The following is a 19,149-nucleotide window of genomic DNA, read 5'->3' as shown; positions in this document are numbered from 1 at the left end:
AATCCCAACCAACATAAACAGTTTGGTAATGTTCCTGCGTTCCGCGAACTATATTGTACTATGTTTTTCCAAATGACCTAGGTGCGCGGATGTGTTCATGTTGAACCTATTATTCAGGCATTGCGGGAGTCATAGGTGGTATGCTAGAATTTTTGTCGCAAAATATAAATTTGGAACAAAATGTATGTTCCAAGAGAATTAATATAAGAAAATCAACGTAAAATATGAAACCTGTACTAAAAAGATCCTTTAAAGGTCCTTTAAAAGTCCTTGAAAGTCCTGTGTCCCTAACTGTCGAGACACGACAATGTACACGTGTAATAAAACAGTCACACATGCGAGATAAAATACAGAATATAATGTTCGCTCATCATATGTACGTTGTACCTAAAAACAACTTCTTGTCTAAACTCGAATAATTTCTTAGCATGTTACACATAAGCCTTTTGTACCATGTGTAATATAATTAAATATATTTCTCTTAAATACTCGTTACGAATTGTTGATATTTCGTAAACGTTTCCAAAACTTCAGCTATTTTTATTTTAAACTAGCTGACCCGGCAGACTTCGTAGTGCCTCAATCGATAAATAAAAGACCTAAACTTTTGTAAAACAAACAAAAGGAATCCGTTCGATGGGGGGGACATCATAGGAAAAACAAAAATGTTATTCTTATTTAATTCCGAGCATTTTCATATTTATTTTAAACCTTTTAAACCTTCTCTGGACTTCTACAAATCATTCAAGATCAAAATTAGCCAAATCGGTCTAGCCGTTCTCGAGTTTTAGCGAGACTAACGAACAGCAATTCATTTTTATATATAGAGATAAAGATAATTAAAAATAGGTATGATGATGATATCTCACTGTCTCTCTCAGACACAGATAAATTATAAAATATTCGTCTCAAATTCACGATTTCTTTAGAAAGCTATCATCGCAATAGCGTTTTGTCATAACACTAATTTTATATATGACCAACTCGTTTCAATTTTGAATATTAAAAGTAACATTCTATTGGATTTATTTTCCAATGTTACAGATGAAGAATAGTAAATATTCTGTTTTCAATGCTTGAAACTGATTGTAACGAAATGACACACAAGTTTTTAAATTTTGATTAGTTAAATGTATCGATTGCATGCAGTGCGCTATAGAAACATGACAGTTCACCATTGCTCCTCATAGGTTATATCGTAAACCTGCATAAAACATTACAGACATTTGGGTAAATTAAAATTGTATTTTTTAAAATAGTAGTAGTATATCCTACATTGATTAGACATTCAGTTAGTAAATACGCTTAAAGAGTCATTAAGAAGACTTTTATAAATAGACTCATTTAAAAAATGAAGGAACGAAAAAACTGCAATGAATTTGTGACGATAGGCGTGACGGATCTTCGTTTAAGAAAAGGGAATCCTCCTAAAAACTATAGGTATAGTTAAACGAGCTTTCCCGCCACCAATAATAAACTAAATGCAATCAATAGACATTTTCCCCCATGAAATTAGTTTGTTCATTTCATAAAAAAGTAGATCGTGTGAAATAATGAGAATCTCTTCGAACTCATTTCAAACACATCTGAATCGATTCATCCTATTTTTATAATCTGTAGAAGTTTATGGTGTTTTAAATTCTAAATAAAAAAGTTTTCTTTTTTTGTTTTTTTTTTTTTCCTACCTAAGCTGATAGATAGCCTTGAGAGGCTACTTCAGCGGAACCTTAACTAGTAGGTGAGCTCACGGGGCTCAAACCTGACGACGTTGCTAACACGAACCCTAGCAAGAGCCGTGCTTCGCAGAATCTACCATCGGATCGGAAACGCGACCCACTGAGAAGATCCGGCGAGAAACTCAGTGGGCTGTGTATGAGGGTTAATTTACTCGTCGAGCCCTTCGTCGCAAGCGACGGGTTCGACGAGAACGGTGACCGGTGCTTGGGGTACCTAAAAGCACCGTTATTGGATCGGGAGGATCCGAAATGACGTGTTTGGGGCGACGTCGACTGCTTTCCGTTCTTTCCGCAGGAACGGGAATGTAGTTACCAGCGGCCACGATGAGAGGGTTCTCGTGTCGTGCCGCTTTATCGAAGTCTTCGATCAACAATACTACTCGAAGTGGTTTGTTTTGCGGTTTTTTTAAAACCGCGAATAATTTATATGAAGTAAATCTTTATCTATATTGTGGGGCAGGTTTTCGAAATCAGTTAATGCACCTCATGACGAAACTCTAAAACATAAATTTCAAACGCGAAATAAAATTTGTTTCACGAAACGTTTCAACTTTCAGCGGCAATATTCAACACGGCATCCGTTTTCTTTCGATTTATCGTTCGTAGCTTCTCGGACATGTCGTGTCGTACTTACCTTGGGTGGCGGCATGACACACGACATGTTTGTCATTCGATGAATGCGCCATACTTTGTCGAGCATTTGCAGAATCTTTACTCGTGGAAAAATGTAAGATCTACATGTGGTGTGTAGCGTGCCGTAATTGCAAATTGTGTGTTGCGATTGCTAGGTCAGAAATGTTCTTACCAACTCATCCATTAACAAAGAGTTGTTCTTAAGTCGAAGTGACAGATTTACATTAATCAACCAATTTTCAAGAGGTTTTCCGTAAATACATAATACAAAGAAATTCTGTAAAACATTGTTTTTTGACTCATGCAATTGATGTACATATACAAATTAATAAACAATAAAGACACAAATACGTTAAGGTCAGCTCACATGCAACATCGCAAAAATAAACATTTTTTTCTTTGTGCAATCTCAATATTGATTTCAATAATATGTATTCATAAAGTACAAAACAAAGTCCGAGAATTCACATATCAAACAACCATTTTTGTTTGTTGTGTAATAATAATTTCTATCTACTGCACGTACCATATATACCTACTACTACATATAACCTACCTATTTCTGCCATGAAGCAGTAATGCGTTGTAAGTATATTGAGACCTAAGAACTCTTATCTCAAGGTGGGTGGCGGCATTTACGTTGTAGATGTCTATGGGCTCCGGTAACCACATAACACCAGGAGGACTGTGAGCTCGTCCAACCATCTATGAAATAAAATATAAAGAAATAAAAACAGACCGTCCAATCGGTTAAAAATTTAAGAGGAACGTCTGTAAATAATTTAAACTATATGCATGTTCAGTAAATAGGTACTAATAAAGCACAAAATTTAACCAAAAATAATTATGCAAGAAATTAAGCTGGTAATTTATAAAACTGGTGCAAAGTAGTATTTTTTTGCGGCGTGGGTTCATCTCTCATTCGATCTCCGGATCATCACCCAAGCGTCACATCCCTGAGCGAAATAGCACTTGGAAAGGGTAAAAGGGCAAGCGGTATATATAATCAATAAAACTAGAACAGTACTATTTTTCTGTTATAAAGGTAAGATGTGAGATAATGAAAGAGCTTATAAAAACTTTAATACAGTAAGTAATCAAGCAATAAATTCAAGTTTTCGGCAGTAAGTTTGCATATTTAGCAGAGATCTGGTTGTGTGATAGATTAAACCACTAGCGTTCACACTAATTGGGTTACTGTGCTCCATCCACTATACAGAATTAAATTACTGCAATGTGGGCCTAACCTTTGCCGTACTGGCCTACCTACCGAAGGCTTAGTTAAGCGTTCCAAATAGAATAATGTCGAGTCAACTAAATTTGCCTAATTTCTAGAATAATGACAGTTTATACAACAAAACAGTAGCAAGATCTTTGTAGATTTATTCAGCCGCATCCCTATGAATTTATCGTTCCGAGTGACCGACATTTGCCACCCTATTTTACGAATGGTGGGACACTGATTGACGTCATCCTTTCTGATGGGCATTTTGCGAATGTATAGGGTGAGTCTAAGCTGAACAGATGTTTCCCGTGATCGAGATCTTTACGAAAAGATTGCATTTTTTTCTCTCTACTTAATCATTGGTAGCCTAAAGGTCCAACCACGGGTGGACGGGTAAGTGAACTCACAGAATTTGAGAGAACTTGTCAACACTAGCTCCAACAAGAGTAACAGACTAACAGATTGCAACAAGCAAAATGCGCGGAGTATTCTAACAAGGTTTTATGAGCTAAAATTTTACTGTGTTTTATTAGTATTACGTTCGCGATGTCGAATTGTTTGTACGTTGTAAAATGACACAAACACGCAAGCTAGGCGTCAAATCTCACAAATAGCTGCACATGTCAAAGATGATGAATTAGAATCTACAAGCTGTTGAGGCTCAAGACTATTGTTATTTTATCAATCAGCTCAATTTATGCTTAAATTTACTAGAAAGTTCCATGAACAGTACTTATGAGTACTACCTACTTGTAGCCGTCATAGCTGAGTTTTGTTAAAATCTTCTATCAAACATAGCTATTTCAATCAAACCTTGAGTTTTCAACTCCTTTTCTTAATTAAGCATTTCGTAATGTTCTTACGGATGTGTACAGAAAAAGGCAATGATTAAATTTAAATAAATATCCTGTATTTATCGGCCTAATGGAAATGTTTGTTAAATAAGGTAAAAGCGATAATACACAATAATGAGAGGATCCTTTAAGGTTGCCATGACAACGTAATGAAGTACTAACGAACACCGAGCACACTTTTAAAAAACAATTAAAGGACTTAAAATATTATCAAAAAGATACTTGTAGTTTTTAATACCTAAGATTAATATTTAAGACGTTACTAGTTCTTCTTGAACTTGAATTAAAGGTATTTTAAGCGGCAATAGTCAAAACGATATCAAAAGATACGCGTCTTCGGACTACTTGAGGTTACTGCTCGTATTTCGCCTTACCTTGTGGATTCCTTTCACTAAACTTAATTAACCAATATATCAAATACATTTCCGAGGAAGACAGAACTGCGATGCCCCCTGGCATTATTGATATCTAAGGGCGAAGTTGAAATAAAATAAAATAAAAATAAAAATAAATCATTTTACATAAATAAAAGTAAATATAAATAATTAAATATATATAATTACATAAGCAGATGGGCCGCACGTCTTGTTTGTACTTCTTCAATCGCAATAAAAAGAACCCGTCTAAGGAAGTTAGCAAAAGAAGAATGCGAATGTTAATTTAGCTTTTTTTATTGCTTAGGTTACTGGAGCCCATAGAAATTTGCAACGTGAATGCCACCATCTATCAGAATGAGAATGCTAGTTCTTAATAAATATGTGTTCAGAAAAAAATGTTGCATATTAAATGAATTGAAACAAAATTTCTATTTGAAAAACGTAATTTTTAACGTAAACTTTTTAAAAGTATTTTAAAAATCTTGGCTAAAGACCTTATAGAACCGAAAAAACATTTAAATGCTTCAAAGACCGGATTTTTAAATGTTTTGTCACATGATAATCTAATAACTTTAAACGAGCAATTCTTGTATATTAATATGTATGTATATAATCTGAATCTCGGAAACGGCTCCAACGTTTTTCATAAAATTTAGTATACAGGGGATTTCGGGGGCGATAAATCGATCTAGCTACGATTTATTTTCAGAAAATGTTGTTTTATTCGTGTTTTCAATAATCAACTCTTCCCGACATCTATTGGCGAATAATAATACTATTTTTCTTAATTGAGGGCAACTGACTGACCGCTTTAAAGACACAACAAGATGGCGTTTTCAAAAAAAAATAGAGCAAAGCTCGGTCATCATTTAGTTTCTTCATGAAGCAACAACAATATTGGCAATACAGAGTTAAGCTACACGCTATAAAAATAATCGACAAGGTGTGAAAACAATGAAACAGAATGACTTTGTTACGATGTAATCACCTTTAGTTTTATAGCTCGCCTGTTTACTGCTTCTACATCCTGGTGTACTTACACAGTGTTGCACAAATAAAGTATTGTTTGACTTTTCAACTTTACTAGTGGCCCTGCAGTAGTCGAGATTCGACTAAAATTAATTGAAATTATAAATTTAAAAATTATTATGGTTCTATTGTCAAATACCAATACTTCGATAATATAATCACAGTATACGCCAAAACTGCACTATAGATCAATAATAGTAAAGACAAACAATATTAATCTATTTTCGATTCGACCACAGTCTTTAAGCAATAACAAAAGTTTCCCAATTGACAGTAAACAAAGAGTATATTTTTATGTATGTGTTGTGTCAAATACATGGCAGTGTGTGTAATGTTTTGTTTATTGATTTAATACTAGAGGTCCCGCAGTAGTCGAAATTCGACTATAATCAATTGGAATGTTATAAAAAATATTAACAAAAACAAACAATATTTAATCTATTCTCAATTTGACAACATACGTCAAGAACAAAAGTTTGACAATAAATAGTATGCATGCATGTGTGCATCCAATACATGGTATATAGTGTGTGTAATGTTTTCTTTATTGATTTGATGTATATTTTATGCATTATTTAAAAAAAATATTAGCGTTGTGCACTACTTCTCTATATTCTCTATAAGTGTGGAAAATTTCATACTCCTCCGTCCGCGAAATTTTTGTAAAAAGGGATACAAAGTTTTTGCTTCACGTATTAATATATAGATATCTTTTATGCATTATTTAAAAAAAAATATTAGCATTCTGCACTCCTTCTCTATATTCTCTATAAGTGTGAGAAATTTCATACTCCTTCGTCCGCGCAATTTTCATAAAAAGGGGTACAAAGTTTTTGCTTCACGTATTAACATAAGTATATAGATTACGAAAATACACATGACTTGCATGACATTCGTAGCCCATCAACACTGCACTGTTATTACTCGTGTATAAAGGCAGACGTAAAATAATTTTATTTTAAACGTAACGCTATAAAACGTCAAGCGATTTCTGTAGGAATACCGTAGTAGTAATAAAGATAAATTCGCCGAGAGATGTTTGTGCGAAATCTGATTGGATTTCCTCGACTTCGAGAAAATTAAAGTTTCATGCTTCGTAATTCGAAGAACATAAAATAAGCCTTTATTTCCTTATATCTTAAGACGGGCAATAAGCGTCTTAGGAATTTGGTAACGCTATTTTAATTAGCGTAAGCTGGCAGAAAGCTCGGGCTGAAGCTTTGAGAATGCGAGTCGACTTTATGATTAAAAAAATTCAATGACTTCGTACTTATATATATTACTTTTATTAAATGAAAACTATAGACGAATGTGAAACATATGAAATAATTTCCGATGAATAGCACAAATCTAACATAGATTTCCTTAATTCAGCTAATATTTGTCGAACAAAAGCGTCGATGTGTATCCTCTTCTAGATTCCAGCGATTCATTCGACTAAACAGGTCGCCAAACGTCGTCTTTGATTAATAAAACATTTTTCCTTACGCAATACTTTTACTCTTAAAAAAAATTTATTTCGTGCTTTTGTAAATACAAATTTCGCTCTCTTGGCCCTTGTTACCATTTGTTTAACGGACATTTTAATAATCATATTAGTCACTGATATTATACCAAAAAAATATCGGTCAGTTTAAGAAAATTATGTCCCAAGGGTACTGATATGTTCTCCCCCCCCTCTCTCTTTCTCTCTCTCTGTCTGTAGCTTTCACGAATCGCGCTAAAACAAATCGTCTTTTAAAATGTGCAAAACAAACTTTCTTTGTTCTTATTTCAGTTGAATTTCCACCGTCGGGCTTGCATGATCTCTCACGCGTTTGGCATATGAAACTAAACCTTCAAAATTTCATTTTCTTCTTCATCGTAATAATGTTCTCTTCAGAGCTAACGATGTCTGCTATTGTTAAGTTTACTACGGCTATATAAAAATATATTGCCCCAAAGTTATTATTAAGTTTTATTACGTATTCAATATTGAGTTAATGTCTCATATATTTATGTTTAAGATTTCAGCATGTGATATCATAAAAACCTATTTATAATTTGAGACAACAGCAAACAAACATTTTCTTTTGAGATCGGTGGAGTGACTGACTTATTTTTGATTTATTTATTGTAGAGACCGACAATACCAAGAGCATTTTTTTTTTTTTTTTTTTTTTTTATTGCTTAGATGGGTGGACGAGCTCACAGCCCACCTGGTGTTAAGTGGTTACTGGAACCACATAACTAACATAATGTGTATAATTATTATATACTAATCTGTAAAAGGTGGTTAATGATATTAAAATATATGATATTTTAATTGCAAAGTAAGTTAAATAATCAGTATGATTGGAGCGTTTCTCTATTAAATAATTTCATTTTAATTGAAACTATTATTAATTAACTATTTAGTTATAGTTGACTATTAATTAACAGTATAAGTCTATGGTAAGTATAATAAAAGTATGTAAGGTAAATAAATATAGATATAAGTGTATAATAAATATAATTTTAACCTGTTTTTTTTTACGAAAATTATGATTTTCCAAACATAAATACATATATCGTTTTCCATTGACCTTAAAAATTGGGTCTATTTCTCAATTGAAACACGATCTTTTTCTATTTTAAAATTACCGCAATATTATCTTGTAAATTGTTTTAAAACCAATTTACAAGATAATATTCCACAATCTCCTTTGTGCAATACTATGAATACGATCACAATAAGGCGGTCTCTTTATCATCCTATCCATTGTAATAAATCAGACTATTATAATTGTTTAGATGAGTGGACGAGCTCACGGCTCACTTGGAGTTAAGTGGTTACCGGAGCCCGTAGGCATTTACAACGTAAATACCGCCACCCACATTGGGTCATGAATTCTAAGGTCTCACTTTTAATAGTACAACGGCTGCCCCGCCCTTCAAGCCGAAAAGCATTACTGCTTCACGGCAGAAATAGGCAGGGTGGTGGTACCTACCCGTGCGGACTCATAAGAGGTCCTACCACCAGTAAAAGACTAGCAGCGTCGTCAGGTTAAAGTCCCGTGAGCCCACCTACTCTATAGGATACGCTGGCATAGTCTCTCAAGACTACCAGCTTAGGTAGAAAAAAAAAGAATACAGAAGGTAATGAAGAGACAGAGAGAGAGAGAGAGAGAGAGAGAGAGAGAGAGAGAGAGAGAGAGAGAGAGAGAGAGAGAGATTATTCAAATTCAAATTCCAATTCAAAATCATTTATTTCAACTTAGATGTCAGTATAACACACTTGTTGAATGTCAAAATATAAATAACAATGTTAACTCTACCACATTACAACATTCTATTGCATTTATCAATTTTTGAATAATGATTTACATATTAATTCACAGTTCTTCTATTGGTTTCAATCTTCGAAACTGATTATCTAAATACCTAAGAAATGCTATTCATCGAAACGGGCTACACTACTACTACTACCACTACTACCTACTAGGAAAAAGTAAACAGTCACTAGTAGTGATGCAAAATTTTGGAAGTTCGCATGGGTTGCTTCCGATTCCCATTTCAAATCTTTGAAAAATTGAATAGCTGTTAATCCAATTTAATTAAAACTGACACAAAAACGAATGGACAAAAGCATTCACGTTATGACGTATGGATCACGTCGGGCCACCAGTTTGGTGGTCGTCGTTGGTGGTGGTAAGGTCACCAGTGCCGGGCGGCACAATAACGAGTCCGTAATTGGATGGACAGTTTATTTCCAATCACAGACGGTATAACAATATTAAGAAGGAGAAATTACAGAGTACAGAAGGCACAGATAAAGCGGTAGCAAGTTCAAACACAATAATACAAAATAGACGAAAGCAATAAATCGTAACGAAGCAACAGAGTACGCGTAAGTCGAGGAGTGACACAGTCTTAGCGTAGCGTTGATCAAACCCGACTGGCCGCGAGCGGCGGCCGAGTCGTGGCGCAGGCGACGACCAGTACGTACGCAGTTATACATAGTCGGGGTCTTTGCCGCATACTAGCGGTTGCGCCCGACTATGCTGGTGTAAATAATATAATTTTGAGTAGTGTTGTGAATGTATGATTGTTTAGCGTATTTGTGTACTGTATGAGAGTGTGTTATAGAATACGTAATTAAATATGATATAATATTAAATATTGCGTAGGTGTACAATGTAAATTAATAAATAATATGAACTAATATATATAAATATAGTAGAAACACCTACATAGAACTTCAAAACCCATTTAATGTGTGATTAGTAAGGCTATCTACGCCAATGAAAAAATTTTTTTATATTTTAATAGTGCTATATCGATTTTAGTTTTCGATGAAGTGAAAATCAGTCTCAAAGACTCCAAAGGGATGAATCTGTCCTAAATATGTTATTCCACAAGAAACGTATTCTATTTTTTCTGTTACGGAACCTATCATCGGACTACCCGGGTCATTTACGCACCTCGCATGTGGGCGACCGCCCTGCCCCAACACTCCAAACCCTCCTCACGCGAACAATTTTAAAAATTGGTTTCCCACACATTTCGTTTATTACCTCATTTTTTAATTTATTACTGTAGACACCTTAACGTGCAATAGTAACATGGAGGCTTGAGATTAAAGTCATTTTTTTACTGTGAAAATAAATGTGCCAATCTATACAACGAAAAACACGTATATGTCGGCGTTACGCCAGGGTATACACACATAAGGTCTTTCACAATCAAAATACAATACAATTCTATAAAACTTTAATATTACTATTTTATTACAAAAAGCTACGTCTTGGTTCTTACACAATTAGCCATTTTGTGTTGGCTTAATATTCACAATACATATTTTAGTTATTTTTACATGACTCTGACATTAATTTATTTTACATAAATTACTTTTAACTAATATAAACTAACATTGTTATTATCCAGCCTAATGATAGATGACGCCAACAACATCATTGCATAACAATTACAATACTTAATTAAATTATTACTGTTAATTATAATATAAATTATTATTAATATTTGTGTTTTATTCATATTTAATTATTTACACAGTCATTTGTGTTTTTAAACAATAATATAAACATTAAACGTATTCCGAACATTTTCACATAAAAACAGCGTCTGCTAATTTTTTTTATTAAATATGGTAGAATAACAGTTTCATCTTGCTAATAATAAATAAACAATAACATATAATAAACTAAACTATATATTATTATGTTAATTATTGCTAACAGTAACGTTTGCGCCCATATATACTTTGTGGTAGGAGGCATCATGACAGCTACTAGAGTTCTTACATAAGTCCATCAGTAAGAAAGTAAACTCATTAATCGTTAAAAACATTGCTTCATACTGACGACTGTAACGCAAACGACGGTCGATCAATCCATTAGTTCCAAGAAAATTTCATGCAGGTAAGTAAATAAATCGCATTTTTAGAAATAAGAAACCAATTGCGATATTCCAGATAACCAGTTTAAAAAGTAATAATCCGATCAACTTCAGTAATATTGGTAGCGGACGACATCAAAAGGGAACATAAAGTTAATTTAAAGGAAGTATATTTTTCTTGATGAAAGATTAATTTAAAAAATTATTGACTTAGACGTCTACTATGAAATTACTTTTGTACAACGTAGCTGTACGCTTTTAAAATGGTGACAGCTAAATAAACTTAAAGTTAAAAATATGTGCTCCATGAGCAAAATGATTTTCTCTTGTATGATGGAAATAAAGTGCGTGAAGGCCTAGAATGGCACCACCCCAATCAATCCCGTAGAAGTCATAAAAGGCAACTAAATAATTCACAGGAGAATGGCCATGCAGCAGCAGTTTTGTCCCGGTATACTGCGATCACCATTTTGCATTTTTTGATAGTATGGATCCTGTAAATCCGCACAGATGGATACCAAAGTCCTGAATATTTTTGCTTCAAGGAACTTATGCTTTCGATTTGAAGAGTAAGACAACTTATATCCCATACAATCGAAGGTGGCTGGAAGCACGCTACCTATCGGTTTCGGAAACCACTTAATAGCAGATGGCTTGGCTCGTTCATCTTTCTTAAAAAAAAGAACATATCTACCGTAAAATGTCTGTAACAAAGACACTAATTTGATGAAGAATCGAGCACGTATCTACAGTACAGTATTTTAGCTAGTAGTAAAAACAAGAACTATCATTAAAAACTTCCATTCCCGTGAAGCAAGCGAAATACTAATTCCGTAGCTCTATTCGAGAGAACCCATTAATTTTTCGAAGCAATTATTTACCTGTCCGTTGCTCGTGAATAATATGTCGTGTTTTAAATTCATTCAACATAATTACTAGTGGTAAGGTGAAAAATAAGATTCATTTAAATTCACTTAATTACCACAAGTAATCCTATACAAAGTCTAAGCACGATAGTATTGGGGTTTGAATGAGATGATCTTTTTTTATCTAGAATTAAGTACTTAATAGAATTTCGTAGACATCATGACGTGAATGCTATGACCTAAATTGAGACATAAGGTCGAACATTTCAGTCAAATTGAATAACAGATACCTCAAAAAGGAACAGATGACTGTATTGAGATATAAAATAGGCAGAATGGGTTTGGAGCCATATAGATTTACGCAAACATAAAACTTTGCAAATTTATATATATATTTTTTTTATTGCTTAGATGGATGGACGAGCTCACAGCCCACCTGATGTTAAGTGGTTACTGGAGCCCGTAGACATCTACAACGTAAATGCGCCACCCACCTCGAGATATAAGTTCTAAGGTCTCAGTATAGTTTCAACGGCTACCCCACCCTTCGAACCGAAACGCATTACTGCTTCACGGCGGAAATAGGCGGGGTGGTGGTACCTACCCGTGCGGACTCACAAGAGGTCCTACCACCAGTGATTACGCAAATTAGAATTTTTCGGGTTTGATTTTTATTACACGATGTTATTCCTTCACCGTGGAAGTCAATCGTGAACATTTGTTGAGTACGTATTTCATTAGAAAAATTGGTACCCGCCTGCGGGATTCGAACACTGGTGCATCGCTTCATACGAATGCACCGGACGTCTTATCCTTTAGGCCACGACGACTTCAAATATTATACGAAGAAATTATCTCTTCATCATAGAAGTCTTTCGAAAACACACGATCAGTACATATTTACCTATACCGCCAGACGATGTTTTTTTTTCTAATAGCGTTTACGAATTTTGTGGATAGCTGGAAGCTGTAATTTCAAAATACTTTCACAGGTAGTTTATCTACTACCACCTACATTTTAGAGCACAGTAAGGCGTAAGTCTACAAAATTATATAACGCATTTTAATCACATCTTTTCTCGTCGCGCTGTTTCAAAATTTAAAGTACATATTTTGTTTGTGGCAAACGCGTTTTTAATTTAAAATTATTTAATATTCTCACTTTTTCGCCTGCCAGCTTTTATTTTAGAGATTTGTGAAGTTATGTATACCTAAAGCTAACACTGTAGGTACCTATAAAATGGATGTAGAACTGATGTTTGCTTAAAGTTTTTTCATTTCATTTTATAAGCCAACATCAATCTTGAAGCGCTCAATGGATCACAGATAAGCATTTCTACAATTCAGATTAATCAATTCAAATCCTAGGAATCCATACAATACCGAGCGGATAAACATAATTAACCTTCGCATACTTTGAAATAAATACCCAAAAAACCCCTTCACACACAATTGAATATTCATTGAGGAAAAATATGAAATTTTATTTAGGGAGCGCTCCAAGGTGAAAGAATCTTAGATGGTGGGTCGGTTCATCGGATAGCGAAACCTTTACTTTGCCGATACAATATTGTATACATATACATGTACAACCTTTTCGTTGATCCTTAAGTATCTTTGTAGACGGAAATAAAATGAAAACTAAATTTCACCTTTCTTTGTTTAAACCTGGAGATATTGATTTGATTTATACCCAAGATGCGATACGTGGATGTGCATTTTACTATAGAAGAAGCTTAAGTATAAAAAAAAACAAATCACGGAATCTCTTCTAGACTATAGCGTCGACTCGACATAATTTTGAAAAAAAAACAATCTATAATAAAATGGTCTCATATATCATGATTATCCGACCTCTAATGTCGAGAAATATATAGTTTTAAGTTTTTAAATTTTAAGATTTCATGTTGGCTTACATGCATTGGCTACACTTAGGCCAATAATAATGCTAAATTCTAAATTCCCTCTTATTAAATTAGAATTAACTGAATTACAAATACAAAACAATGCTTCTCAATTATACGAATGATAATACTCTAGTCATTTATCATAGTGAAGATCGTCCATAATCCGAGTAAAGATATTATTCAGTGTTCTTGACAAAAAGCCTATTCATCTTACTAATTTGGTTAAATACCCCATTTCATCCTTGGTTCGTCCTTTCGACGAAATGCTAAATTATGTATAAGTTACAGACACATAATTAATGACGGGGCGGAAACCCAAACAAGCGTGAAATTGGGTACAAATATGATATGGAACGACTTCAAAGAATGTGTTTGATCTTTACGTAATTCGTTGGAGCTAGGTCAGGGTTCTGTGGCGGGATTGACGACGATCGTTTCCGTCTTAGCCTTACTATTTTTAGGTCTTTATTTTGGACGTGTCACAGCCCTACTGACAATGAGGGATAACAACAGCGCTACGTATTCGCGTTTATTTAATAATCGACGAATCTTAAATTTATATAACAGGTAGATAGGTAGAACCCGAGCTATTTGAAGGATGGGGCGACGTGTATTATGGAAATGAGGGCGCGACACTCTCTAACTTTCATTGTTGTATAATTTAAAGGGTTTTGATTGTGTAAAATAACTTTTTATTTCGGAAAAAAAAAACGTTGTATTCGACACTAGAGCGAAATAATTATTTCAACTTCTAATGATACTTTTTGTTTCAGCTGTACGCCATGGTTTGTGTCATTTCGCAATTTCAAGAGTACCTCGAGGGAAGAGGCACCGCTACCTACGACTATAACGACAGGGTAAGAATTTCGGATTTTAATAAATTTGTTATGATAATTTATACTTTGTATTTTAAACTTGTTTTATAACAATACCATTCCAAAAAGTTTAAGCTTATACGCTAAAAATTCTATATTATATTTTTAAACACTTACCAATTATAATAGTGTTTTAGGTTTGCTTGCTTAGGTTTTATGCGTTCGCGCGTCTTTTATCTCATTAGGTTAAAATTTTCTAAAGCTGCACAAGCACGTCAGTATACGTGATCTTGTCATAAATATCATTAAAAACTGTAAACATTGTTTTTTTTTCTATTACATGAGATATTTATTACTATGCTGTGTGATACTTCATATATGTATTGATAGTACAGCATTTTAAACTGTGAAGTTTTTCGGAGGCGGTTACACAAACATTCCGCTGACACCGAGCGGATGGAATTTCATAAATTGCTGGCTTCACATTTAATACATGCAATACTATCATATTGCTACAGCTTTCCACTCCGCACTCCATTTTGATATCACGAGTACGCTCAACAAAGATCAGAGGTAAAGGGAGAACACAATTCTCATCTGAAAATGCCAAGATCCAAATTATTATTCAAGTGTACAATTATGGTTTTTAATTATAACAGTAGGTATTGTACTATTCATGGAAAGATTTTGTATGACATTAATATTATAACGATGCCATTAATGCACAAAAAGCGCCGAGGGGGTCGTTTAAAGAAATCGATGCGTTTCGTGTTCAGCGATGGTCATAGTATTATTATGTTCTTACTGGTGGTAGGACCTCTTGTGAGTCCGCGCGGGTAGGTACCACCACACTGCCTATTTCTGCGTGAAGCAGTAGGTAATGCGTTTCGGTTTGAAGGGTGGGGCAGCCGTTGTAACTATACTGAGACCTTAGAACTTATATCGCAAGGTGGGTGGCGCATTTACGTTGTAGATGTCTATGGGCTCCAGTAACCACTTAACACCAGGTGGGCTGTGAGCTCATCCACCCATCTAAGCAATAAATAAAAAAATAGTGAATACTGACGCTTCATGAAACAGGATCAGAAATTGCTGCGAACAGAAATTGATCAGCGCGGTTCTGTTAATCAATATCCCGACGCGTTGATACGTACATACACTCGTACAGCGAGAGAAACCGGCAGAGTGTGAAAACTACGCCCGAAGCAAACCGAAATGGACCAATTCGATTTCCATAGCAATCAAGTAAATTCACACGTAGCTCTGATAAATACGAGTAAACGCTACGTGCGTCTTTATAAAATGCAACAGAAGTAATTTTGGTTTTCGAATGTACCTGAACTTGAACAGCTATTTTTGTTTTGTTTTTATGTTTGAGCCTAATTTAAATATTAGTTTATCACGTCACCCTATAAAACCGGTTGCTAAAGATTTAGTATTTAAACATTCTGCTTTTCACAAATAGTACTAATCAATTCCAAATATAATAAGTATAATGTAGTTGGAGCCACGGTTTTTGCTAAGTTTCCTTCATGTATAGTGCTGATGTTTACCTGAGATGTATTTTATAATTGTTTTGACACGTTCATGGTGTGTTGGGGAAAACGCTAGGTGAATTTGCATCTGTAAAATATCTAAGATAAGAAAATGTATTGTTTGATAATAATAATACCACAAAATTGATATATGTGCGCGTAATGCACATAGTGCTTATATATTTACATGATGTGATAGGAAATATTTTAAAATATGCTACGATTAATTGCCCATAATATTGATTTATTTATTATTATTTAGAGGAAGAGGTAGACCTAAGAAGAAATGGATGGATTGTGTGAAAGACGATATGGGTAGGAGGGGAGTGAGCGAAGAAATGGTATATGATTGAAGAGTATGGAAGGAGAAAACATGTTGCGCCGACCCCAGGTGACTGGGAGAAGGGCAGGATAATGATGATGATGATGATGATTGATTTATTCAAATAAATTACAATGGGAGTATTCGCTTCAAGATACGCCGATCAGCTAAGATGGTTTTTCAATAAGAATTCAAGATCGTTGGCTGTCTCTAACGAGGAAGTTGTTGACTTGTTTTTCGCTTTTAGGCAAGAATGTATTTTTTTTTAAATAACATTTACTTGGAATAATTTTTAACGGAAATGCAAAAATAATGCAAGAAAAAAAGACAATATCAACTCTATTATAAATTGCAGTTCAGTTGAAATATACTAAGTATTTATGAAGGAAACAACTCCATTGTGATGAACAAGAAGTAAATGGAATTTCTTGATATTTCATATTTCTGAATGATATTAAATTTCGAAATATCACATTTGTCACAAATTCAATATTGAGCGAACTTCAATAAGCTGGTACTTGAGCTTGTTAGATTTGTGTGTAGAATGAGCACATTGCATTCCCTGAAGATCGCATATTACGCGACATTTGTTGGGGTAAATCATTGAACAGTCGGAGTATATTGGCGTCACACATAATGTTAGTGAATTAGAATAATACATTTTGTTCTAACAAAGTTTTTCTTAGTTAAAACTAGATAACTAGAAAACTTTGACTAGTCATATTTACTGTTGCATATTCCAATGCTTTCATTTAACTTTAACATTTTAACATAATTTGAACTTTCTTCGGGTGTTTAATTTATTTATAATTTACTAGCGACCCGCCCTCGCTTCGCTTCGGAAACTGTAATTTATTATTGATTTCTCCACTATTTAATGGATGTTATGATACATATAAACCTTCCTCTTCGATCACTCTATCTATTAAAAAAACCGCATCAAAATCTGTTGCGTAGTTTTAAAGATTTAAGCATACATAGGGACAGAGAAAGCGACTTTGTTTTATACTATGTGATTTGAGGTAATAAAAAAAACAGTTTCTTAGTCACTAGACTCGGTTCGTTATTTGAATATAATATATTTATTTATTTTTGTGACTTATATGGACGAGTGCTCACGACCACCAAGTGTGAACGTCGCTACCCAACTTAAGACATGAACTCGAAGTCTGAATTCTATATGGGTGATGCACTCTTCAAACTGAAACGCGTAACTGCTCGCGGCAGAAATAAGCAAGAGCTTGGTGCCTGTTTGGGTGGGCTTAAAACCGGCTCTACCACTAGTAAATCCCAGCCGGCGATCGCAGTACGCAGTGTAATACTTAGAGAACCCTGCTACCCATTTTCCGATAAATCCTTTAGTCGCCTTTGATACTGTACCTTACTATGATACTGCGATGTTTCTGAAATACCGAGTCAAACATCTCGAATTTACAGTTTATGCTAGTAAGTAAAAGTGAGCACAAAAACTTACATATTGTATAAACAGCTTAGTTTCTTCTTGAAATCACAATCAACGACCGATGAGAAATTTAACCCTCAGACACAGCCCACTGAGTTTCTCACCGGATCTTCTTAGTGGGTCGCGTTTCCGATCCGGTGGTAGATTCTGCGAAGCACGGCCCTTGCTAGGGTTCGTGTTAGAAACGCCGTTAGGTTTGAGCCCCGTAAGCTCACCTACTAGTTAAGGTTACGCCAAAATAGCCTCTGAAGGCTCTCAGCTTAAGTAGGAAAAAAAAGATGAGAAAATTTGAAAAAAAAAAAAAAATTATTATTATACAGATGGCTACCGTGCAGTACACGGCCACCAATCAGCAAACAACGACCACTAGCTCCGCGCCTAGTGGCCGTCGACGCTCCGCCGGAAGACCTACCCCAAGCCGATGTGACCCTGAAGAATTCTCCGAGGCTCCCACTAAAACCATAAGTAAGTGCAAACAAAAAAAAATATAATATGTGTGGTGTCGTGGGTATAAAGTAATGGTCGAGGTATAAAGAAAATAATTATTCGGGTATACATTTTTTACTATGATTTTTTTATTAATAAAAATAACAAAAACAACTTTACAAAGTTATCAACTTTATTTTATTCAGAATGATTTATAAAAAATATATTATAATAAAAAAATATGTTATTTTTGTACGTTATTACAAAGTTAAGTCGTACACTGTGTGCATTACTAATAAAAGTCTTACGTTACGGACGTTTTTTGCGGATAGGGTACCCCCTCCGCATCGTCCCATAAGGAACTTCGTTCCAAAAAATTTTTCCTTCGTTTCACGGATTTCAGCAGTTTATCCATCCGGTATTGGGGTATACTTGTTCCAGGTCTATAACTGATAACAATTAGTATGCTATAGATATACCCGTATGCTCATTAACGTATCAACAATTTTATAACTTTCGTTGAACAATATTTAAACTTACACTAAAGCTAATCATACGCACGGTTAATGAAAGCAAAATTTTAATC

General features: G+C 34.4%; 1 protein-coding gene across 1 annotated transcript in view; it reads left to right on the top strand.

Annotated features, from left to right (window-relative positions):
- The window catches only part of LOC105842162 (uncharacterized), a 126,054-nt gene that overhangs the window by 76,214 nt on the left and 30,691 nt on the right, over positions 1 to 19,149 (top strand). The window contains exons 7-8 of the mRNA XM_012693510.4: positions 14,777 to 14,860; positions 18,458 to 18,602. Of these exons, the coding sequence (XP_012548964.2) occupies positions 14,777 to 14,860; positions 18,458 to 18,602 (229 nt within the window). The remainder of the gene's footprint in view (positions 1 to 14,776; positions 14,861 to 18,457; positions 18,603 to 19,149) is intronic.

The sequence above is a fragment of the Bombyx mori genome, chromosome 1 (genome assembly GCF_030269925.1).
Source record: "Bombyx mori chromosome 1, ASM3026992v2".
Lineage (NCBI taxonomy): Eukaryota > Metazoa > Arthropoda > Insecta > Lepidoptera > Bombycidae > Bombyx > Bombyx mori.
The sequence above is the reverse complement of the archived record's forward strand: the minus strand, read 5'-3'. Positions and strand labels throughout refer to the sequence as shown.